General features: G+C 41.2%; 1 protein-coding gene across 1 annotated transcript in view; it reads right to left on the bottom strand.

The window, feature by feature from the left end:
* LOC139944945 (E3 SUMO-protein ligase RanBP2-like) overlaps positions 1–26,233 on the bottom strand; it is a 38,583-nt gene that overhangs the window by 11,111 nt on the left and 1,239 nt on the right. Inside the window, exons 2-25 of the mRNA XM_071942140.1 lie at positions 25,323–25,548; positions 24,710–24,816; positions 24,232–24,294; positions 23,503–23,664; positions 22,920–23,068; positions 22,002–22,149; positions 21,369–21,540; positions 20,642–20,724; positions 19,615–19,759; positions 18,571–18,758; positions 17,934–18,103; positions 17,146–17,269; positions 15,997–16,115; positions 15,425–15,485; positions 14,203–14,340; positions 12,316–12,462; positions 10,914–11,087; positions 9,200–9,412; positions 6,944–7,429; positions 5,268–6,000; positions 4,342–4,503; positions 2,169–2,333; positions 983–1,447; positions 233–331 (exon numbers count right to left, since the gene is read on the bottom strand). Of these exons, the coding sequence (XP_071798241.1) occupies positions 233–331; positions 983–1,447; positions 2,169–2,333; positions 4,342–4,503; positions 5,268–6,000; positions 6,944–7,429; positions 9,200–9,412; positions 10,914–11,087; positions 12,316–12,462; positions 14,203–14,340; positions 15,425–15,485; positions 15,997–16,115; positions 17,146–17,269; positions 17,934–18,103; positions 18,571–18,758; positions 19,615–19,759; positions 20,642–20,724; positions 21,369–21,540; positions 22,002–22,149; positions 22,920–23,068; positions 23,503–23,664; positions 24,232–24,294; positions 24,710–24,816; positions 25,323–25,548 (4,699 nt within the window). The remainder of the gene's footprint in view (positions 1–232; positions 332–982; positions 1,448–2,168; positions 2,334–4,341; positions 4,504–5,267; positions 6,001–6,943; positions 7,430–9,199; positions 9,413–10,913; positions 11,088–12,315; positions 12,463–14,202; positions 14,341–15,424; positions 15,486–15,996; positions 16,116–17,145; positions 17,270–17,933; positions 18,104–18,570; positions 18,759–19,614; positions 19,760–20,641; positions 20,725–21,368; positions 21,541–22,001; positions 22,150–22,919; positions 23,069–23,502; positions 23,665–24,231; positions 24,295–24,709; positions 24,817–25,322; positions 25,549–26,233) is intronic.

Genomic DNA, 26,233 nt, shown 5'->3' with positions numbered 1-26,233 from the left:
TAAGTAATTCTGAGATATATTTATCAGTTAGCTTTCAAAATGAGTAACTCTTCTAAGGATCACTTTCCTTTCACTGGTTTTTCTTCTTCTAATAAGCAGGCGAGAGTGCTTGTTAATTATATGCTTTACTGAACTTGTGAGTGTCCTTTGTTTGTTTTGAAAAACATCACCAATCCCGGTCACCTTCTTTTTGACTCACCCTGTAATAAAAAAATGTTTAAAGATAACTCACCTTTCCCAGCAAAAGTTCCTTGATTGTCGGAGGTGATGGAAGCAAAACTCATACCCGGGCCTTTGTTTCCGAAAATAGAGGGTTCTTCCTGGCTAGTGTCTGCAAACAATCAACAACTTGTTTTGTTTAATTCTCCAGTGTAGTTTGAAATAACAATATTAATAAATAATAACTCAGTCTCCATGCACTTGACACTAGTGCCCTGGTCAATAACATTCTTTTAATTTTGTTTCAGCTCCTTGGGGAGTATACAGGTCCGAGGAATATGAACTTCTTAGGTACCCATTTATACTCCTGAGTAAAGAGAAGCATAGGAAAAAAGACTGGGATTCGAACCCACACTCTGACTTTAAGGCAGTGGACACTATTGGTAATAACTCAAATTAATTTTCAACATAAAACCTTTCTTGGTAACGAGTAATGGGGGGGAGGTTGATAGTATGAAACATTGTGAGAAACGGCTCCCTCTGAAGTGCCATAGTTTTCGAGAAAGAAGTAATTTTCCACGAATTTGATTTCGAGACCTCAGATTTAGAACTTGAGGTCTCGAAATCAAGCATCAGAAAGCACACAACTTCGTATGACAAGGGTATTTTTTCTTTTATTATTATCTCGCAACTTCGATGACGGATTGAGCTGAGCAAGTGAGAAGACTGGTCTTTGACAATTACCAATAGTGTCCATAGCTTTAACAACAGAACATGAATTTGACGCTTTGAAAGGAAAAGATGTGCACAGTGTGGATTATACCTTTAGCTCCAAAGGTGCTTGGCGTGTCAACAGCGATTGAGCCAAATGTCTTCTGACCCGATGCGGCACTTCCAAACATTGGTGCAGGTGTACTCGATGCAGCACCGCCAAACACTGCTGCAGGTGTACTCGATGCAGCATCGCCAAACATTGCTGCAGGTGTACTCGATGCAGCAACGCCAAATACTGCTGCAGGTGTACTCGATGCAGCATCGCCAAACACTGCTGCGGGTGTACTCGATGCAGCACCGCCAAATACTGCTGCAGGTGTACTCGATGCAGCACCGCCAAATACTCCTGCAGGTGTACTCGATGCAACACCACCAAACACTGCTGCAGGTGTACTCGATGAAACACCACCAAACACTGCTGCAGGTGTACTTGATGCACCACCGCCAAACACTGCTGCAGGTGTAACTGCCGCAGAAGCGGCCGGCGTTGATTTTTTATTTGGAAGTTTGGACACTGTAAGGAAAAATCAACATAAAATTATTTTTTTTGAAAAACCATGAGGAAATCTATGAAGTGGAATCAATCGAATGTGGAAGTTTGGGCACTGTCAAGGAAAATGACATACAAATTTTGTTTAAAGTAAAATTTCAATAGATCCTAAAATGGACAAACAAATAAACAAACATATTTATTCAACGTTCTGTCTCTTTTGTTGTGTCGTAGTTTTAAGTTGCTTTAGAGGTGGATTATAAGGGCTCCTTTATTGTCCGTGATGGTTATGAAGTCTGTGGTGGTAATGTGTTCCAGTCTTTAATTACTAATTTTGGTATGACGGAAAATACCCCTGGAGGTGATTGAGAGCGCCCTCACGCGGTCAAAACTACCGCGGACTGATAATGATAATAATAAAAAAAAACAAGGTACTCAAGACGATGAATATATACAAACTTTCAGTAAGATAAGTTATTGCAGTGATGGATTCTGAGACCCAATTATTAAGCACCTTATAAGGGTTTACAAGGTGCTACGGTGCATACAGCAGCCAGAGCCAGGAACACCGGGGCGGACCCCTTCTCTTTTCGATAAGTGAACTGGGTTCTTTTACATGCATTACACAACACATGGGACCAACAGTTTTAAGCCCCATCTGAAGGACGAAGCAATGGCCAAGTGTCAAGTGTCACGTCTGGGGATGAAATGATGCAAAATTTAAAATCCTACTAGTTTGACTCACGTTTGATTCCTCGCTCAGCCAGATCTTCCTCCTCACATCCTCTGCAGCCGGGACAGGGCGGATCATCTTCATACAGGTAGAAGGTCGGAGGCAAGAGAAGTCGCTCTGCTCTGACTCGCTGATCAGCGGTAGGAAGCTTCTCGGAGATGAAGATCACATCATCATCTGAGAAAAAGAGAAACCAAACACAAATACAGTTCAGGACCAAAATAATTTGTTTATTCCAACTATATAAAAGAAAGTCTTAAGATACAAACCTGTGAAAAAGCTGGTTGACTTTTGAAACAGTAAGATATTATACAAGTATAAAATAGTTTCAGGAAGAATAGTCGATATCAGCCTCCCGAGGTATTGGCAGTTGACAAACTAGTTTTGTTAAACTTCCAATATCGAGGGGAACTCATATCGGTTATTCACCCGAAATAAACCACGTTATATTTGTTTTACTATACTTAAAGGAACACGTTGCCTTGGATCGGTCGAGTTGGTCTTTGAAAAGCGTTTGTAACTGTTTTTTATAAAATGCATATTTTATGGGAGTCAAATTTTTGACCCCCATAAATGGCCGACCGTGTTAGTTCGCACAGTAAAAGGAAAACCACGCAATTTCGAGGCAAACTTGTGTGGATCATTGTATTCTACTTTTAAAACATCTTTCCAACCATATGCATTTTATTAAAAAAATGTTACAAACGCTTTTTATAGACCAACTCGTCCGATCCAAGGCAACGTGTTCCTTTAATACAAATTCCAATACCGGAACAATGTTATGTGGAGCAAGGGGAAATTACAACTGTAAAATAAAATGCACCATGATAAGTTTGTTCATGCGATGGATGTCGCTAGAGCGATGTTCGTGCGCGTGTATAACAGTACCACGATCGTAAAGCGCATGACAAGTAGACTATCGACAGGGCTACCAGGGTACTAGTTAGGCCTGGGCGAATTATTCGAATATCCGGTTAATGGCGAATAGGTTTTCCTATCCGTAACCGCGAATGCCTTTTTTTTCTTAACCGGATATCCGCATAGGGCGCGAATACCTATTTACAAACCGGATAATTCTGTAATAACAACCGAGTAACCGGATATTCTTTAATATCCGAATATCCGCGGACGTCGGGCGACAACTGATATGAATGTTTTGTCTGAATTCTTATGAGACTTCTATTAAAAGACAGCATAAAACAGCATAAATTAAGTATTTAACTATGCTCACCTCCGTGAAGAGTTAAAACAATGACATTTCACACGTAATTTGTTCAAAGATTACAAAAGTTTTCCTTCACGTAGAGTCAATCACGATCAAAACAAAAAGCAAATCGCCATCTTTAAATTAGATCCGGTCATTTTTATGAATGAACCGAGTGACACTGTCTAAAACTAATATCAATCCGCCCATAAGATCTCATTCACAAACGAACAGCGCCCTCTAGCGGCAAAAAAAAAACAAAAAAAAAAAAACAATTTTTTTTTTTTTTTTGAAAATAGCGCCCTCTTGCGACGAAAAAGCTATTCGAATATCCAGTTAATTTCGGATAGTGGGCCAGCACTATCCGAATAACAAAATTTCACTATTCGCCCAGCACTAGTACTAGTCTACTTGTCATGCGCATTTACCATGAGCGTGAATAACTGCGTGCGCACTTGGTAAATAGCCAAAAATAGCACCTTGATCGTGATGATGAACAGACCAGTGAGAACTTGACTAAGCTTGGGCGATATCACGATATTATCGAATATCGCGATATTAATTTGGAAACGATTTCAATATCGGATGGATTTGGTTTTAATCGAAATATCAATATATCGAGACAGATATCGATTAAATATTGCGATGTATTTGCTAGCTGAGACTTCTTGCACCCCATAGGTTTGGAGTAAAACCAGAAGAATAGGTCATTAGAACACCTCTCTTATGCTATGACTGTCTCTTCTACAACTTTCACTTTGAGTTTGAAGACTGATGATGTCAAATTTAAATATCGAATATCGCGATATATTGTCGGCGATATATCGTGAATAAAATAAATCGATATGGCCCAAGCTTGACTATCAGTCATGAATATGTATTAAGTATAGTAATACAGTCTAACACAGTCTATTAGCTAGTAACTGAAAAAGTAAAGAGCAAACACTGACTTTGGAAATCATGAATCATTATGTGACTTGCCTTCCTCTGTTTTGCTCTCAGAAACCTGCTGAGGAGTACTCCCAAAGCTTGAGAAGGGTTTAGACTCTGGGGCTTTGATCTGACCGAAGCTGAACTCACTGAGTGGAGCCGGGGATGAAGAGCTTGCTGTGAACTCTGGGGTAACTGGTGCCACAGCATCATCTGAGCAGCGCAAGAAAAAACAAATACAGTTAATAATAACACATTCTTATACAGCGCATTTAACAATAATAACATAAGACTTTTCACGGCCGATGGACATCTCAAAGCACTTCCTACATTATTACCCCCGGTCACTGGGCCTCCATTCCTTAAACCATCTTAGCTCGCTGGGGATTACACAGCCTGTGCAACAAATCTGGCTACTATAGCTACAGCTAACCCAATCACAAGAACCATCTCTGCCCTCACAGGTACCCATTTACCCCATTGGTCTGCCCTCACAGGTACCCATTTACCCCATTGGTCTGCCCTCACAGGTACCCATTTACCCCAGTGGTCTGCCCTCACAGGTACCCATTTACCCCAGTGGTCTGCCCTCACAGGTACCCATTTACCCCATTGGTCTGCCCTCACAGGTACCCATTTACCCCATTGGTCTGCCCTCACAGGTACCCATTTACCCCAGTGGTCTGCCCTCACAGGTACCCATTTACCCCAGTGGTCTGCCCTCACAGGTACCCATTTACCCCAGTGGTCTGCCCTCACAGGTACCCATTTACCCCAGTGGTCTGCCCTCACAGGTACCCATTTACCCCAGTGGTCTGCCCTCACAGGTACCCATTTACCCCAGTGGTCTGCCCTCACAGGTACCCATTTACCCCAGTGGTCTGCCCTCACAGGTACCCATTTGCCCCGGTGGTGGATAGAAGCAATTATAGTTAAGGGTTTTGCTCAGGGACACTCAATATCAATACATTACTTGCCTTTGCTGTCAGAAACCTGCTGAGGAATATTCCCAAAGCTTGCGAAGGGTTTAGACTCTGTGGCTTTGTTCTGACCAAAGCTGAATCCACTGAATGGAGCGTCCGCCGACGAAGAGCTTGCTGTGACATCTGGGGTGACCGGCGACGTCGTAGCCTTGAACAATCCTTGAGATGATGACTGACTGGGGTTGAGAGTAAACTTGGAGAATGGAGCACTAGAAGAAGCACTGGTTTCATTAGCAGCTGTGCCAAATACACTTGCTGGATCCTGAGAAGAGGTTGTCTGATAGAAGGGTCCTCCCAGTTGAGACGATTGCTTGTCAGAGAAAAGTCCATGATGGCTTGAGGTCAATGATGGCGGAGCCCCCGTTGAGTGGGGAGGAGTACCTGCTGTGATGGAGCCACCAACCCCTGCCCCGGGATCGTCGGCTTTGTTGTGTTGCATCAGCATGTTCATCAGGAGAGGAGAGTTGCTGCTGGTGTCCTGGCCCGAAGCTGGCGACGCTACCTTCTGCCCCGCTGTATCGGTGAGGCTGCCAAATGGCAGCTGGGGACCACCTGTTAGGGCGGGTTGTTGGGTCTCCTTTCTCGTTTGGGCCGGTGAGGCGTCGTTCTTGAAGAGTGTATTGGCCAGGGGCTCTCTGGGCTGGATGCTGCCATTGGCTCTGGTGGCCAGGGGCTGGATTCCATGTTCAGAATGGAGGTAGGAGTTAGCGGCTTGGGGAGTTGTGGGCTGGAGGACAAACAAAAATAAAACAGATATAACAAATCCAGGGAGTGATTTGATAAAGAGTTTATCGCTTTTGAAAAACGCAAAAAAAAAAATTAATGGCCCGACGTTATGACTTTAGCAGAGTCTTTCTCGAAGGCTATGAGAAAAACCTTTGAAAAACAAAAGGAAACCAGATTGTTTGTCTAGATGAAAAGCCATGGGGGGGGGGGCTGCTGATTTCTGTTTTTCCTTCAAATCTTCACTTCAAGAGTCTACTATTGAATAATTTTGTTTGATTGTCATAAATTCAGGTATGACATTTGGTCCATGGGGGAAAAAAGTATGCACATTTTATCAAGTACAAGGGCTGACCTTCATGTACAAATACGGAAGTGTAGGCTCTAAAAGACTTTTCAGGGCTTGATAACAAATTTGTGATTTTTTCCCAAGGACAAAAGACACGGGACACTATTGGTAATTGTCAAAGACCAGTCTTTTCACTTGGTGTATCTCAACATATGCACAAAATAACAAACCTGTGAAATTTTGAGCTCAATTGGTCGTCGAAGTTGCGAGATAATAATGAAAGAAAAAAACACCCTTGTCACACGAAGTTGTGGGCTTTCAGATGCTTGATTTCAAGACCTCAAATTCCAAATCTGAGGTCTCAAAATCAAATTTGAAAAAATTACTTCTTTCTCAAAAACTACATCACTTCAGACGAAGCCGTTTCTCACATTGTTTTATACCATCAACCTCTCAAGTAGGGTTTCATGCTAATAATTATTTTGCGCAATTACCAATAGTGTCCACTGCCTTTAAAGGGCACTGCAGCTGGTTTCACGAAACGCTAGGATTGATCCTATCTCGAGTTAGGACGAGTAACTCGACCTAACTTAGTGCAGGGTTGGGATCCTACATGTAGGTCCTAAGATTGATCTTAAGTTACGAAGAGTTTGATTACCTGCATCTCTGGCATGGTTGAGGCTTGTCCCTGCACTAGCCTTCCCCCTGCCATCCCTAGTGCCTCATTCTCAGTCGGCGAGGTAATGTCCTCATACAAGTAATGCTGAGCGTTGGGAACCTGACCCGGATGCATGGCCGGGGTGGATGTGATCAAGCTGGGGTGCAGTCCGGCGTTCTCGTAAGCGCCCATCCCGTACCCCTGTTGGGGCGGCATGGTGTAGTACCCGTATGCCGGGTGGTACATGGTGGTGGGCATCTGGACGGGGCCGGCGTGCATGGGGCTCGCCATGCTGTGGGACATCATCGGGTGCATGGACGCCCCCAACTGAGCGGAGAGATTGGGGCTGTCGAACTTGCACTCTGTTGCCGAGATGATGATCGGTCGGTTGGAGTTGATGGTTCCGGGGAGGTCTTGCGGAGGTGGTGGTGGTGGTGGTGGAGGAGGTGTCTTTGCCTGCGCTGTGCTTAGCTCCTGGAACTTTGTCTGGATTTATAGTCAAGATAAACAAATTAATCAAAGAATGTGTCATTGTTAGTAAATACTCATAACTTGGAGACTTGATTTGTAAAACAATATTCTAGTCCTTGAGAATGTCCTTGGGTCCTTAATCACTTTGTGTTGTTACAGTTCATTCTTGTTTGTCACTGCGCGACACTGAGCTCCTAGAACTTTGTCTGGATTTATATGCAACCGAAACAAAAATAATAATCACTAGTTGCAATTTTAAAGTGACTGTAGCGTCAATGGAACACAAATCAACTCTCAAAGTTATCAGGTATTCACTAACAATGACTTATCATTCTAAATATCAGTGAATTACAAGGAACTGATTGTGCTTTACAGGCATGCAACTGTGTTTTCACCAAAAAGTTGAAAGAGAAGTTGGAAAGTCACCAAGAGGAGAAGTTGCATGCCTGGCTTTAGGTTCTGAGCTATAATGCTCATATGGTATTTGAAAACTTCAAAGGCAAAACTTCAAAACTTCCTTTGGTAATAAAATTGTCAAAGACCAGTATTCTCACCGGGTGTATCCAAACATGCATAAAATAACAAACCTGTGAAAATTTGAGCTCATTTGGTCGTTGAAGTTGCGAGAGAATAACGGAAGAAAAAATGCCCTTTTGCACAAGTTGTGTGCTTTCAGATGCTTGATTTCTAGACCTCAAAACCTAATTCTGAGGTCTTAAAATCAATTCAGATATATAAGTGATATAAGTGAGAAATTACTTCTTCCTCAAAAACTATGTTAATTCAGAGGGAGCCGTTTCTCACAATGTTTTATACTATCAACAGCTCTCCACTACTCATGACCAAGTAAGATTTTATGCAAATAATCTTTTTGAGTAATTGCCAATAGTGTCCAGTGCTTTTAAGAGGGAACTCTCAACATTACTTCAGAGGGAGCCCTTTCTCACAACAGCTCTCCCTTACTAGTTACCAAGTAAGTTTTTATGCCACCAATTATTTTGAGTAATTGCCAATAGACCTTTATCATAAGCTTGGGCGATATCGATTTATTTTATTCACGATATATCGCCGACAATATATCGCGATATTCGATATAATCGCGATTAATGAAATTTGACATCATCAGTCTTCAAACTCCGAGTGAAAGTTGTAGAAGAGACAGTCATAGCTTAAGAGAGGTGTTCTAATGACCTATTCTTCTGGTTTTACTCCAAACCTATGGGGTGCAAGATGTCTCAGCTAGCAAATACATCGCGATATTTAAACGATATTGCGATATATCGCGATTAAAACCAAATCCTTTCGATATCGAAATCATTTCCAAGTTAATATCGCGATATTCGATAATATCGCGATATCGCCCAAGCTTACTTTATCATTGTGCAGCCATCTTGAATTTCTCCCATGAATATCAATGTTGCCAAACCGAGTCTGGAGGAACAAAATAGTCTGGTTCCTATTTGCAAAACGATTATTAGCATTCTTTATGTTATTCGATACGAGGAACATGACCAAGACGGAGGCAGCATGATAAAGGTCTAGTGTCCATACCATAAGATTCGGTACCAACTCAGGAGATTCTGTTTCTCAATCAGCTTGTTTCTATTTTTTTTCTTTGCTTGTTTGCCTGTAGTTGTGCTTGTCCCTTGTCTTTCGGTTTTGATGTGTGAACAAGGGTCCCCATTTAGTGGGCCTGTGTGCCTGTTTGGGGTTTCCCTTTTGCACCGATGTCATTTTGTATGTATTTGTGCAATGAAGGTAAAAAAAAATAAAATAAAAACTCACGTTAAGATCCAGGACTTGTTTCATCAAGGCGTTGTTGGATTCCATCAGTAGATTCTGTTTCTCGATGAGCATCTGGTTCTGTTCCAGGATGCGACTGTGGGTGGAGGCCAGGCCCCTCAGCTGGGTGTTCTCCTCCATCAGGCGGCCGTGGGATACATTCATGGAACGGAGTTCGGCTGCCAGACGACGAGGGCTTGGATCGTTCCCAGAAGGCTTGGGAAATAGAGAAAAAGACTTCATGTCATGGGGTGCGATTTGATCACAGTCAATAGGAGTTGAAACTTTGCACGGTGGAAGTATAACTAAGAGAGGTTTGCGGTAACACCATGTGAATATTATCTTTTGCGTAGTGTTGGTTCTGACAGGCATTGTTAACCACGTGTTCTTTTTAGAACCAACATTACTCAAAAGAGATGGTATTACCGCAAACCTCTCTTAAAGGCAGTGGACACTATTGGTAATTGTCAAAGACTAGCCTTCAAAAAAAAAACCTGTGAAAAATTTGAGCTCAATCGGTCTTTGAACTGGCGAGATAATAATGAAAGAAAAAACACCATTGTCACACGAAGTTGTGTGCACTTAGATGGTTGATTTCGAGACCTCAAGTTCTAAACCTGAGGTCTCGAAATCAAATTCGTAGAAAATTACTTCTTTCTCAAAAACTGTGGCACTTCAGAGGGAGCCGTTTCTAACAATGATTTATACCATCAACCTCTCCCCATTACTCTTCACCAAGAAAGGTTTTATGCAAATAATTATTTTGAGTAATTACCAATAGTGTCCACTGCTCCAGAGTCGTGCCCAACCAAATTCTGATTGAGAAATTCGACCTCTGAAACAGACTGCAGCGCCTTTGTTTCAGACGCCGATCTTGTCTTGAGCCAAACTATGTAAATGTTATGTTAAGTTCGCCTGTCTGAAACTAAAATTTATTTGGGTCGACCTAGAGTCGCTCTTAATCTATCTGCCGTCGGTTTCACCAAACTCTTCCTAGCTTAAGACTAATCTTAGGTCTTAGGACGAGTCCCAACCCTGCACTGTAGCATGCAGACCTTAAGATAGATCCTAAGTTAGGACGAGTTACTCGTCCTAACTCGAGATAGGATCAATCCTAGCGTTTCGTGAAATCGACGGCTGGTTCAGGGCTACTCTGTGGTGCGTGTTTGAAACGGGTGTTAAATGATCATAGTCAAGAATCTTGGTAAAAACCCGAGGTTGCTTCTTGCTCAGTGACCTTGTGGGAAAGGACTGCTTGCCGCCAACCCCCCACCCTTACCTCCACAAAAGTCTAAAAGTCATCATCAGGGTTGTAGCTAGACCAATTTTAGTGGTGGGCAATAAATCAAAGTTGATCGAAGTCCACCAAGTGCGAGTGGATCAACAAAATTATTCATGTTTAATTATCGAGCCATTTAATACTGAAGAGCAAGCTTCAAGCATGATGCAAGGTTTCCAAACTGTTTGTGTTATGGTGTATGGGGGCCATGCAATAAAGTTGAATGGCCTTCAGACGGTGTTATTTCTCTGTGACATTTCATACTCCTGACCATTAGCTGTGTCTCAGATCAATGCACAGTGGACAATATTTTGATTTATTCTAGGGGGAAATCTGTGCTGGGTGACACAACGTATTTTGCTCAGAGTACTGAGCAAAAATTGTGAGTCCTGGGCAGGCCCGCCCACCGTGACTGCATCACTGGACATCATCCCTTACCTGCAACGGAGCAATGTCACTGATGGTGCTAATGTTGCGACTGGTATCAAGTGCGTTGAGGGAGTTATCACAAGCTGCCTCTTGCTCCTCTTCGAGGTTGGCAATTTTGACGGCCAGAGCTGCTTGCTGTTCGTCAATCTCCTTCAGGTTTTTCTGTACCTCTTCATGAAGGGGCTAAGTTTACAAATCAGAATAAAGAGTTTGGGTACTTTTTGTAACGACACAAAAACACAAACATCCACAGATTAACTTTGAACTTACACAGCTTAAGATAATGATGTTAGACAGCTTCCCTTAAAAAAGGACTCGCTGAGGTGCTGTAGTTTTTGAGAAACAACAAGTAGTTTGTAGTTTGCTGTAGTTTTTCGAGAAATGAGTAAAACAATTTCACAAAAATATCATCTAAACAGAAATTTGTTAAGCAATGCTCTGTGCTAAAAGCAGTTTTATGGAATTGGGCCCAATAATTATCCCCAACAATTGTCTGCTAAGCAGAAATGAGCAGGATACCAGTCATAGAATCTACACGTGGAATGATAGTTTGTCTGGTAACCTTATTCTGGTAAGCATATTTTTGTTGTGCTAAGCTACTTTTTCTGCTAAAATTGGGCCCAGAACTTTAGTTCCACGTGCTATACTGCTTGGCCATGACACGACAAAACATCTCAAATAACAATAACAATAATAATAATCGTTTTTTATATAGCACTTTATACCATGTCTCAAAGCGCTTCCAACATTATTACCCCTGATCACTGGGCCTTTTCATTCCTTAAACCTTCTCTGCTTCCTGGGGAGTATACAGCCTGTGCTGCCAAATATGTAGCACACTAAGCTAAACCAATCACAAGACCCATCTCTGCCCTCACAGGTACCCAGTTACCCGTGGGTGGAGAGAAGCAATTAAAGTTAAAGACACTAGACACTATTGGTAATTGTCAAAGACCAGTCTTCTCACTTGGTGTATCTCAACATATGCATAGAATAACAAACCTGTGAAAATTTGAGCTCAATCAGTCGTCGAGTTTGCGAGTAAATAATGAAAGAAAAAACACCCTTGTCACACGAAGTTGTGTGCTTTCTGATGCTTGATTTCGAGACCTCAAATTCTAAACTTGAGGTCTCGAAATCAAATTCGTGAAAGATTACTTCTTTCTCGAAAACTAGTCACTTCAGAGGGAGCTGTTTCTCACAATGTTTTATACCATCAATCCCTCCCCATTACTTGTTACCAAGTAAGGTTTTATGATGATAATTATTTTGAGTAATTACCAATAGTGTCCACTGCCTTTAAGTGTCTTGCTCAAGGACACAAGCAAACCCACACTCTGCTGAACAGAAACAGCAGAGCTTGAGTTCGGTGCTCTTATCCACTCGGCCACGAACAAACCATGGAACTTACATGATCGGGTTGGTGCTGGATGCTGTCCATGGTATCAAACAGTGCACACTTGGCTCTGTCCAGTAGGTCACCCTGCCGGCTCAGTAAGCTGCAGTTCAGGCTCACGTCTAATTCCTTGGACTCCATTTGAGATTTCGTCAGGTACATCTAAAACAAAAACATTTGAAGAAGAAAAAAACTGCATTGATTTAGTGATCGTTTCAATGGGGTGTTGTGTCCGAGCGGATAAGAGCATCGGACTTACTCATTGGACTCCATTTGAGATTTCATCGGGTACATCTAAAAACACCAACATTTAAACAAAAAGAAGAAAAAACTGCATCAATTTAGTGGATTGTCTCAATGGGGTGTTGTGTCCGAGCGGATAAGAGCATCGGACTAATTCCTTGGACTCCATTTGGATTTCATCGGGTACATCTAAAAACATCAGCATTTGAAGAAAAGAAAGAAGAAAAAAACCGGTATTAATTTAGTGGTTGTTTCAATGGGATGTTGTGGCCGAAAGATGAGATTTGAGATTTCATCAGGTACATCTAAAAACACCAACATTTGAAGAAGAATAAAGAGCATTAAAGGAACACGTTGCCTTGGATCGGATGAGTTGGTCTATTAAAAGCGTTTGAAACCGTTTGTTATGAAATGCATATGGTTAGAAAGATGTTTTAAAAGTAGAATATAATGATCCGCACAAGTATCACTCGAAACTACACGGTTTTCCTTTTACGCCGCGAACTATCACGGTCGGCCATTTATGGGAGTCAATATTTTGACTCCCATAAATGGCCGACCGTGTTAGTCGACAGGGTAAAAAGAAAACCACGCAATTACGAGGCATATTTGTGTAGATTATTGTATTCTACTTTTACAATATCTTTCTAACCATATAAATTTTACAACAAACGGTTAAAGAACGATTTTCAAAGACCAACTCGACCGATCCAAGGCAACATGTTCCTTTAATTCAAGTAGGATTTGAAACTTTGCATGGTGGAAGTATAACTACGAGCGGTTTGTGGTAACACCATGTGAATATCTCTTTTGAATTGTGTTGGTTCTGAAAACCACCGGGTCTTTTGGAAACCAACACTACTCAAAAAAGAGAAAAAATAACGTTTTATCTCAGTGAGACAAAAATTATTTTAGCATAATGTACATTGAATTTACGCAACTCTCCTGACTGAAGTCATTGCTCTGTGATTTTCACTTTTTTTTTCTAAATCATGCTAAATTATTTTTGGGGTTGAGCCAAAAAATATTGACTAGAGTGGAATTTGAACCAACGACCTCCGAATTAACGTGCCGGCGCTCTACCAACTGAGCTATCTAGAACTATGTTGGCGGTCTCCCTATTTTGTGGTTGATATTGATATCATATTATATTACATACATCTTCATTCACAGTGAGTGGGGATTCATGTCATGGCCGAAAAGCTTGATCTACAAATCTATAAAGCTTGTGTCAAAACCCTTTAAAGGCAGTGGACACTATTGGTAATTACTCCAAATAATTATCAGCATAAAACCTCACTTGGTAACGAGTAATGGGGAGAGCTTGATAGTATAAAACATTGTGAGAAACGGCTCCCTCTGAAGTGACATAGTTTTCGAGAAAGAAGTAATTTTCCACAAATTTGATTTTGAGACCTCAGGTTTAGAATTGAAATCTAGCATCTGAAAGCACACAACTACGTGTGACAGGGGTGTTTTTTTCTTTCACTATTATATCTCGCAACTTCAACGACCAATTGAGCTCAAATTTTCACAGATTTTTTATTTTGTGCATATGTTGAGATACACCAAGTGAAAAGACTGGTATTTGACAATCACCAATAGTGTCAAGTGTCTTTAAGTGCCCCTTAAAATATTTTCAAGGAAATTCCAATTTACCTGAGCCTTGAGGAAAAGTCCCTCTGCTGATTTCACTTTGTCCAGCATGGTGACAGCTTGCTGGAACTGACCCTGTTGGAATTTACACTCCGCTACGGCCACTGTACCGTCATCCTGGTACGCCTGGATCTCGCTCATCTATACAGATCCAGAGTTTTGTAAACCAAAGATTATTTTAAGAAGGGAACAAAAGAGTGGCGACAAGCAGGGTCGTGGTCGTGCGATAAAGGCCGAGCCGTAGGCACACATTTTGTACAATAAAAGACAATAAGTGACTTTAGCGAATTTGTTAAGTTTGTTCATTTTCATGAATTGTGTTTGGTGCGCAAAGGGTTGTAATTTGCTTATTTGTATCTTGTATCTTTCTCTCGGTGTTTATTTTATTGTTTCTCTTTATGCGCTTAGAGGCTTTTTGCATTAGGCGCTTTACAAATGTCTTATTATTATTATTATTAGTATATACGCGTGTAGAGATAGATGACATGCTTGTACTGATAACTATATTGCGTTCCGCCGAAGTAAATTGTTGAACATGAAGTTGCGCACCAAACACGCTCCAGCTATGTCTTAATTAACTGTTCAAACAGATTTCCACAAAAGATGACCTGCGCTCAACCCCGTCTCTGTGTCATCAAAGGGTCTATGTACTTTTTGTAGGACAAAACACAAAATGTCCACAGATTTACACTAAACTTACACAGTTTGAAGATAATGATAGTAGAAAGCTTCCCTGAAAATATTACTTGCTGAGGTGCTGTAGTTTTTGCGAAATGAGTAAAACAATGTCATGAAAATAATTTTCGTCTCAGTGTTTAGCATGTAAAAACGTATTTTCATGACATTGTTTTACTCATTTCTCAAAAACTACAGCACCTCAGCAACTAATATTTTCAGGGAAGCTTTCTACTATCATTATCTTCAAACGGTGTAAGTTTAATGTAAATCTTTGGACATTGTGTTTTGTGTTACAAAAAGTACCCAAATCCTTTAAAGCATGTAGTAGTATTAGTGGATCTGGGTTTGATTTCACAAACCACCAATTCATCTTAAGATGAGATGTCAATTTCACCATAGTGATTTGTGTTGTGACATCACACTTTGCTTAGCAATTAAGATTGAACAAGATTGAAACATAGTTAAGACTTATTTAAGATCTTTGTGAAATCTGCCCCCGAGGACTGGTTTTGGGGTAAGAGGCTCAGGTCTAAAAGTGTGGTCTTACCTGAATGAGTTTAGCGCTGTATGGGAAAAATGGCTTCTGCTGTGTAGGGACAGCTTGGTTCCTGAAAAGTAACGACAACAATTATTTACCATCAACATTTCCCCATTACTCGTTACAAAGTAAGGTTTTATGTTTATAATTATTTTGAGTAACTACCAATAGTGTCCAGTGCCTTTAAAGCCATAATACACTTTCGGTAAACAGTATTGTCCAAGTCCCACACTTCGTGTATCACAACTTATATATAAAATAACAATCCTGTGAAAACTTAGGCTGAATCTGTCATCAGAGTCGGAAGAAAATAACGGGAAAACCCACGCTTGTTTCCGCACATTTCGCCGTGTCATAACATGTGTTTATAATAAATCCGTTAATCTCGATATCGAGAATTGATATTGTTTGAATGTTTTCTCAAAAAGTAAAGCATTTCATGGAATAATATTTCAAGAGAAGTCTTTCACCATTACCTTCTGTAAACCCTGTAAGTTATTTGTAATCTGTGAACTTTTTTTTTTTCTGTTCCGAAAGTGTCCAATGCCTTTAAATCAAGTTATTGTTCTGAGGGTACTGACCTGGTCAGTAGCTGCAGGTGCTCCAGGGCTGCCTGCCAGTACATGACACTCATCTGCTGGAAGGCATTCCACTGTTCCCTGTTCTCATCCCCAGCGCTAATCTTCTTCACTTCTTGCATCTGAAAGATCAATACAAGAAAGTCTTGAAAATAATAATAATAATAATAATAATAATTGTGAAGTCTTAAATAGCGCACAGATCTACCAACAAGGTACTCAAGGCGCTGAGTATAAACAAACTTTCAGAAAGATAGGTTATTGCTGTGATGAATTCCGAGACCCAGTTACATAGCACCAGATAAGGCTGGTTTACAGTCGGTCGCGCGATGAGCGCACGATGGAAATGTGGACGCGACACAGTTTATAGTCATCGCTGAGGCCTAAAAACTGTGTATTTTTTTTATCGCGCGTCAAGATTTCCATCGCCCGACCATTGCGCGACCATCTTGCAACCGACCATTAATTGGCCTTTACCAGGTGCTACGGCGCATTCGGCAGCCACAGCCAGGAACACTGGGGCGAACCCCTTCTCGCTTCAATAAGTGCACTGGGTTCTTTCACATGGTTACACAACACATGGGAGCAACAGCTCTCTGGTAAGGGGCACTGCTACGCGCAAAATGTAAACTTGCAATCCTGGCGATGACTAGAGCACGCTAAATGATGTTTGAAGCTTTGCATGGTGTGACGAAAAAAAACTATAACTAAATTGATTGCACAACGCGTCATCAACCGCCATATTTTGATGAAGTGAAAAGTGCATGCGTGTACGCGCTGCGTGTGACTCTGCGCGTGCACTTTTCAAATGTAAAATACATCAAAGATGGCGGTCAATTACGCTCATCTATCTAACCCATCTATACCGAATAGTAAACTTGCGGGTACAACCATGTATAATATCTCTTTTGAGGGAGTGTTGGCTCTGAAAAGAGCCGGTTTGGTCTCGACGTTTCGAACAGTATACTCTGGTCGTCATCAGGGGAAACTAGAGCAAGCTAGTCCAAACGTTGAGACCAATTTAGATATGACCTTTACTTTGACCTCTCTGTGGCCAGAAGTAGGCCAAACCTTGCAGCCGCTCGTGGCCGCAAGGGATTAGACAGTCTCCAAAATGGTGTTCAGACAATGTGAAATAGCGTCTCAACGTACCCTTTCTCTGAATGAACGGCCCAGACGTATCAGCATTGATGTCTCCATGCCGTGGTTCATCCTGCAGCGAATGACCTCCAGACCTCTTTGCACAGTCAGACGAAGCTTAGCTCTCTCATTGGAACTACATAAAAACAAACATTAGTAACCATGAAGGGGTAATTAATAATAATAATAATAATAATAATAATAATAATAATAATAATAATAATAATAGTCTTAAAACTGTATCAATACACTTTACGTAAGTCCCCCGGTGTGGATTTCACAAAGAGTTAAGTCTTGTCTTATCTTGAGTTACGACGAGTTACTCGTCCTAACTGAGGACTAACCCAAGTTTTTATATCTCCTAGGACTAATCCTAAGTTAGGACTAGTCCTAACTCTTTGTGAAATCGACCCCTGGTCATTGGACTCATACAGCCCGAGCTGCCGTGCGCTCAGAAGGCTTTTTTCAAACACAATGTCAACCTTTACCCTCGCAGGTACCCATTAATATCCCTGGGTGAAGAGAAGCAAATAGAGTAAAGCATCTTGCTCAAGGACACAAGTGTCACGACTGGGATGCGAACCCACTCTCCGATTAACTTAACCACCAGACCTTGAATAAGATGCTCTTTTGGGTTTTTGGGATGTTTTTTTTTTGGGGGGGGGGTAACAGCACCTGCCAAAATCTTTATCAAAAATATAATTTTGAAAATCGCTTGATATAATTATGATAATGTACCCTCCTCCGTCTTTCTTACTATTAATGTCAATATTAATACAAAGAATGAACGGCTGATTTACCTTGCCTTGGCAGTATAGAGACAATAGAGGGCGCTATACCAGTCTAGCTGTTGCTGGCTGCACAGGCCACGACACAGTCCCAGTGGAAGTGTCTGGGGCAGGGATTGTGAACCTTGACCTTTGGCTCCTTGCTGCGTCTTGGCCACATGTACACAGCAGTACAAAAATGCCTACAGTAATAAGTATTTAAAAAAAACAAGTAGAATTTCTCTTGAAATCATTAATTTTTCCCGGTCCAATGCATGTCTTAGAACAGAAAATGATAATTCAGAAATGAGGTTAAAGGCACTGGACACCTTTGGCAAATGTCAAAGACCAGTATTTTCACTTGGTGTATCCCAAAATATGCGTAACATAACAAATCTGTGAAAACTTGTACTCAATTTGTCATCAAAGTTGCAAAAGAATTAACTCTCCCTCTGAAGTAACAAAGTTTACGCTACTTCAGAGGGGGCCATTTCTCACAATGCTCTCCATTGCTTGTTACCGAGTAAGTTTTTATGCTTACAAATTTTTTGAGTAATTTCCCAAATATCGTATTATATTTTGACTGTCCAGTGCCATTAAGACTCAAAAGGCAAGTTCATAAAAATCGTGTGGGTGATTTCCTTCTATCGCCCTCTGTAGTCCAGCTTACCTCTATGTCCAGCAGCCTGATGTTGTCTACCGATGTATTCTCAAGACGCTGTGTGCTGAATAGGAGGCGAGGGAAGATCGGCTGAAGGAACTGACCGAGGTCTGGCAAGACACCGTCCAGTCTGAGGTCCCACTGGAGACCAAGCCAGATCAATCTCTGGAGGCTCTGAGGCTGGGCCTTCACCGACTCTGTAAAAACGATCAAGTTATAGGGTGTTATTCTTACACAATACACGGGACCTACGGCTTTTATCCCATCTGAAGGACAAAGCATCATGGTTGAGTTCTTGCTCAAGGACACAAGTGTCATGACTGGGACTCGAACCCACACTCTGCTGCTGTAATAATAGTATGAGACGACTGAAGTTTTTGCACAACACCAATGTTTGACACAGCATTGTTTGGTCTGTGCAGCACCGGAAGCCAATAACAATAATGCTAGGTTGTTATATAGTCTTTATCATATCAAAGCGCTCAGCATTATTTCCTGCAAGGTATGTGGAGCTACGTTTTGAAATATGAGACCTATTCCCTTTATAGCGCCATGTCATGGTTTACAAGGTGCGGTGGCGCAATTTGCTGCCGATCAGACCAGGAACGCTAGGGCGAGCCCCTTCTCTTTTCGGTAAGTGTACTGGGTTCTTTTCAAACGTTACACAATACACGAGACCTACGGCTTTAATCCCATCTGAAGGACAAAGCATCATGGTCAAGTGTCTTGCTCATGGACACAAGTGTCATGACTGGGACTCGAACCCACACTCTGCTAATCAAAAAAAGACACCAGAGCTCGCATGCGAGCTCAAAAACTTCCGAGCATGAATCCCAATTATTAACAATTATCTTTGGTTTTAAAAACCCTACTCAGCAATCTGTGGTATTATTGTTTGGTTATATTTCCATTTCATTTGGAATATGATCTTTAAAAAAATAATTTAAAAAAAATGTATACCTACCTTGATCATAAGTAGGATTTGAAACTTTGCATGGTGGAAATAAGATATAGAAGAGTTTGCGGTAACACCATGTAATAACTATCTCTTACCTTGATCATATGTAAACACTGTCTTGATGAGGCTGGGCAGCTCACTGTGCTTTACATTCAGCAAACTATCATCCATGTTGAGGAATGACGAGGTTGGGTCAATGCCCTGATACCCAAATGCCTGGTTGATAAGCTGCTGCTGGCCCTGAAATCAAATTGACAATTGGAAGTTTTTTTCTCTTAATAATAATAATAATAATAATAATAATAATAATAATAATAATAATAATAATAATAATAATAATAATAATAATAATAATAATAATAATAATAATAATAATAATAATAATAATAATAATAATAATAACAGTATTCAGTTTTTATATAGCGCATTAAGCAAACTATCATCCATGCTGAGGAATGACGAGGTATGACTGAGGAATGACGATATATCGCGATATTCGATAATATCGTGATATCGCCCAAGCTTACACGTGAGGGCGCTGTCAATAGTGTTTTTTATCACTTCCGGGGGTGTACACGATTCGTCTTGCAAAGTTTTAATAGGCCTTCTGTCACTTTTGTTGCGCCATAGTTTTAAGTTGCTTTAGAGGTGGATTATAAGGGCTCCTTTATTGTCCGTGATGGTTATGATGTCTGTGGTGGTAATGTGTTCCAGTCTTTAATTACTCATTTTGGTATGACGGAATATACCCCTGGAAGTGATTGAGAGCGCCCTCACGCGGTCAAAAATGTGGCGCATTGGATGTTTCTTCTCTTGAATCGCTGTGCGGTTTGATCTAGCATCATTTAAACTGTATGCCATTTCATCGCGTCGGTGCAACAACGTCCTTAATCAGTTTGGTCAAAACACTTATTTTGCACATTTGTAAATTGAAACAAACCATTGTGAGTAAGCAGGCCTGGATTTTCCTTTTTTTTTTGTTTTTTTTTAGTTGTGAAAATGTTCGCTTCTTCGCTTATTTGGCGCTTGCACAGTAAGCGATGATCGTAGGTGCATATTTAGGTGGTAAGCAGAGTCATGAAATTGGACTCAGATAATGTTGTCGTAAGACGGATAGCTTACCTCTTGTGAACACCATTTGCCTTGACACTGTTTCAACCAGTTGATCTGTTTCTGCTGCTTCACGATGCTATTCAAAATATGACCTGAAGAGATTTTGAGAACAAAACTTGAAAATTGTGTTTTAAACTAACAGCAGGACAAGAGGAGGGTTTACTGTGTACATATGAAATTGGGCCCTTCTCACTCTTACTTAATAGCAGAAAAATGTTAAGTAATACTTTCTGCTTCCACAAAGGTCTAAAAATGATCTTAACTGCAAATCAATCGTAGTTGCTAAGCAAAGTGTGATGTCACAATGCAAATCACTATGGAGATACTGAAAATTTGTCTTATGTTGAATTTTGTTGCTTTTCGACACACCGGTAATAATAATAACAACAACTGTATTTCTACAGCGCCCAACACCTCCGAAAGAAAGTCTCTAAGCGCTCAGAGGAACAAAAGAAAAATTATGTTAGAGATATGTTTTGAGAAGAGTCTTGGAACTTGAGATAGTGATGGCTTGTTTGATGTGTAGAGGGAGATTGTTCCATAAATGAGATGCAGCAAACTGATAACTACGTTGACCATACGCTTTGGTGGCAACAGTAAGGATAACAAGGGTGTCTTTGTTAGCAGAACGGAGGTTTCTAGTAGCAGTGTATGGAGTGAGTAGATCTTCTGGGTAAGTTGGTCCACTTCCATCGAACCCAGATCCCCCAAAAAAGACTATTTGATCGATACTTACAAACTTCACTGAGGCGACACTGACTCATGCTGAACAGGCGGCCGTTGAGGCTACCCTTCTGCCCTCTGGTGGTAGACGTCGTCGTCGGCGACTCTCGGCAAGGTGGAATGTGGGCGCTGACAAGGTAGCATGCTGTCACCATGCCAACAACATCGGACCAACGGACAACACTCTATAGATGTAATTATCATGAATTACTGTTACAATGGGCACAGACAATAACTCTTCCGTTTCAGAGTGAAAATGAAATATTAACAAGGCACTTGTAGGGTTTTGGTACTTTTTGTACGAGATAAAACACATACGTCCATAGATTTACTTTAAATTTACATGCTTTACAGATAAATATTACTTGCTGAGGTGCTATAGTTTTTTTCTAAATGAGAACCCCGAAAATATAAAATTTTGTCTCATATCCAACGACTTTAGGCGACTCTGTTGAAAACATTGCTCTGTGATTTTCATTTTTGTTTTCTTTCAACACAATTTTGACGTCTAATGACGCTGAAACTTCTACAGTTAAATCATATTATCCATCTTCATTCAAAGTGAGTGGGGATTCATGTCATGGCAAAAAAAAAATTGATCTCAAAAAAAGTATCAAGACCCTTTAAACATCGACATGGCACTTACTGTAGCAGCCATCTTGGTGATCAGTGTGGCCAGATGGGTGTAGAGTTGTGCCTTCAGCTCTTGGATGACGTTGACAGCGAGCTCCTGCTCCTGGCTTGGCTGACTGGCTAAGATGTAGTCACTCGCTCGTAACATCTCTACATCCATCCTGAGGAGAAAAACAGTGAATAAATTGTTATTGATGTCTTACAAAGCACACGTATCTACCAAGAAGGTACTCAAGGCGCTTTTAAGATATTGAAGTTATGAATTCTGAGACCCGATTATGTAGCACCTTATAAAGGTTTACAAGGCGCTACAATGCATTCAGCAGCCACAGCCAGGAACACCAGGGCGAACCCCCTTCTCTTTTCGATAAGTGCACTGGGTTCTTTTACATGCAATCCACAACACATGGGACCAACGGCTTTACGCCCCATCTGAGGACACAGCAATGGTTAAGTGTCTTGCTTAAGGACACAAGTGTCACGACTGGAGATTCAACCCACACTCCGTTGATCAGAAACACCAGAGTTTGAATTTAGTACTCTTAACCGCTCGGCCATGACATTCCACAACTGACCAAGAAAAGAGACCTCGCACCATCTCATATCCACTTACTGTTTTAAGAATCATAGCTGAGTGACCAACACGTGTAGTAGGCGTGTCGAGGCCGATAGTGACGAGCTTGTTAAGACAAAAAGGACAAACAAACAGATCTCCAACAAAAAAACAAACAAAAAACAAACTTAAGTACCAGTCTAGCACACCACCTCATGTCCACTTACTGTAAGAGAATCATAGCTGAGTGATCTACGCGTGTAGCAGGCGTATCCAGGCTGATGGCGACAAGCTTGTCAAGACAAAAAGACAAACAAACAGATCCAAACAAACAAACAAACAAGTAACAGTCCAGCACCCCACCTCATGTCAACTTACTGTTTGAGAATTATAGCTGAGTGATCTACGCGTGTAGCAGGCGTGTCCAGGCTGATAGAGACGAGTTTGTTGAGACTGATCAGAAGGTGACTGAACGTACCGATGTGATGGTTAGATGGCTCAGCCTCATTCACATTACCCAATAACGTCTGACAGTGTCCGGAAGTCCGAAAGGGGGAAAAAAAGGGAGAAAGATTATTAACTTACAGGGGAGGGGGTGGGAAGGTTAAATGAGCAAAACTCCCTTTTGTATAAACTCATTCTGTAAATCCATGTTTGTTTGTTTGTTTGTTTGTTTGTTTGTTTGTTTGTTTGTTTGTTTGTTTGTTTGTTTGTGTGTTTGTTTGGACGATTCCACTCTTGGGTACTTCTGCTTTGAATAATTAGCTGCATCTAACTTTTGGATCGAAACCAATTCATTCATTTGCTCAAGAGCCTTGATAAGGAACTGTAAGCCGCTAACCACAGTCATACGTAGCCTATCCGCCCTTTCAAATTGCTCTCTCTTCCATAACAGTAGTTTGGTTTAGTTTACAATATTATTTTTGTATTGGTGGTTGTTTATATGCTGTTTTTGAAATACCTGATACAACTCAACGGTTTGCTCCCACCACTGGGTCTCGTGATCGAACAGTCTGGCGCCCTCTACCTGCAGACACAGTTCCTGCGCTTCCTTCAGCTTTCCGAGAATGGTCAAGACTTTCAGCAGTTGCAGGTTCAGCTTAAGGTCATTGGGATTGGATTTCTGATGATAACGATAATAAATAGTGGCTTTCTTATAAAGTGCTTTTTTTATTTTATTTCAGCACATCAGTGACAATGACAGGATGGATAAAAACATTAAATTACACAAAACAACGTTCATTACGCAAACATGGCACCAGATTATTGTTTCGTTTGGTTAAGTCGGTTCATACTTCCTGGGAATGCGAATGCGAATGCGATACGAATGTTGACGTCACACATTCGCAACGAAAAATTCGCAGCAGTTCAACTTTGATCAACTCACTTGCGAATATCGCTGCGAAAGGAGGGTTGTGACGTCAAGTTCACGTCAAATTCGCTTCACATTCGCATTCCCATGAAGTATGAACCGGGCTTTACAATGAGTTGGATTGGAGTAAAATCAAGATGGCCACACCATGATAACGGTTTATAACCGGACAACTGGCATCCCCGTTGTAGCAACTGCATTCAGCGGGTACTTTCAGAAAATTTGCAACAAGCTAGAGAGCTCTGATTTGTCTACCCTATAATGTGACATCAAGACACAGAGATCACATTATAAGTATAGAAATTAAACACATCTCACCAGCTTCTGCCGCAGGTACATTTTAAATTCAGCTAACTTCCCACTCTTCCTGTATATATACTCCTGTTAAACAAGCAGACAAAAATATAAGAGGTACAACAACTACAGGGGTCAAAATTGCCTCTTGCCCGTTAGCCCAGGACTACCAGATTTACAACTTAGTAGATTTATCCAGTTTGATAGCCCGGCAGGCTAGTGGAAAAATAATGCAAAAGTCAACATCACACACGATAATGAAAATAAAATACCTTTGGTGACCAATTTGTTCCGTGACTCAAGATGTAATGTGTTTTTCGGGCTACGGAAAATCTCATCAGGGCTACTAGCAATTCTTGGTTACTAGCCCTTCTGACTATCATGAAGATACACTTAGTTTCGACCCCTGAATTATTTGGAACAAAATGCAAACAAAACAAATTCCAAGTATTACATGTTAATTACTACCAAGTAAATTCAAAAGAATTTAGAGCAAAATTACCATGATGTTATAAATCTTGGGATGTCCGGGGAATAATTTCTCTGCTCGCTCCGCCCAGTATCGGTGCCTGTCGGGCTCAAACTCCACGTGGCAGTACAACTCTGCAACTGTGTAAACAAAGTAAATCAAACAGGACAAGAAGACATTAGAAATGTATGCAAGATATGGGCAAATTTCACAAAGATATGTACAAAACCACAGCCAGGGCTAAAGCCTGGTTCATACTACCTGCGAATGCGAAGCAAATTTTGGTGACGCAACAATCGGTATTCCCTCCACTTTTCTTTGTGATGCAGAGAAATTCGCTTCCGAGAAGCATTCGCAGGAAGTATGACCCGGGCTTCATGCTCTGGTTTAAGCTCCGTCCACCTGTTTGAAGCTCACTGCTGAAAGCATACATTTTCAAAATAACTGATGGAGCCATAGCCAGAGACCAAGACGTAGTTTCAAAAAAACCTAAAAATAGGCAGGGGTCTAGGTGTTTTCCTTGCCGAGAGATGAAAACAGAAAATGGGTAGAGGTGTTCCTCTTGGCCAAGAGATGAAACCTGAAAATGGGTATGTGTTTCTCTTAGACAAGAGGTGAAACCTGCATACTTTCTGAAACTGTTTACCTTTTAAAACAAGATCTTTCTGTGTCTTATTGAGCTCCAGGCTCCGACGATAACTCTCAATGGCTTTCTGTACATTCTTCAGGGCTTCATGGATCTCGCCGAGAAGTCTGTGAGCTCTTCCATCACTGGATTTGATGCTTATATAGTTTTGTGCATGCTGGAGGGCTGTTCCGTACTCCTGGGCCTGAACAAATGCACTCGCAATGTGGAACCCCTTTAATTGGATCTGTTGTTAAATGTGGGAATCGAAAAACATTATACAATTGTTGCACGTTGTGACGGGGTCCACGGCATTTTGTACACCCGAGGGGGAAAATGGCACCGAGGGGGAAAATGGCACCCAAGGCGAAGCCGAGGTTGCCATTTTCCCCCGAGGGTGTACAAAACCCATGGACCCCAAATCACAGTGTGCAACAATTGTTTTGTTATACCTTGGTAACATGATTATTCCTCTTTTCAAAGTTATGTTGTCATCTTCAAATTCAAACATTATAACAACGGAGTATGCATCTAGTTTAATAAGCAGACGAACAGTTGTTCAAATAAGAAACCATTCTTCACTGTTCCCTCGAACCTGCGGCCGTTTCAGTACTAAGCGCTGGAAATCGACTAACAGTGGGAATAATCAAGTTGATGTAACACCGGTTAATATCACTCATGTTACCCGCCGCGCTGTGCAGCCATGGTAGATGCGATTTTGTTGCATGGCACATGATTGGTTCTCGACCAATCAAACTTCACAACTTGTTACCGAGGTATAACGAGATATTTTGTTTCCTGGCTTAAATTTGACACTGGACTTCCAGCCAAAGGCCATTGATTTTAGCCTTGGGCCAGTTAACTCGAAACCTGACAAGTCTGGCCATGTTTTTCCGTTACCTCTCAATAAGGTTTATCGTGATTCAGAAACG

The sequence above is a fragment of the Asterias amurensis genome, chromosome 12 (assembly GCF_032118995.1).
Source record: "Asterias amurensis chromosome 12, ASM3211899v1".
Lineage (NCBI taxonomy): Eukaryota > Metazoa > Echinodermata > Asteroidea > Forcipulatida > Asteriidae > Asterias > Asterias amurensis.
Note: the sequence above shows the minus strand (reverse complement) of the source record. Positions and strands in the feature narration are given on the sequence as shown.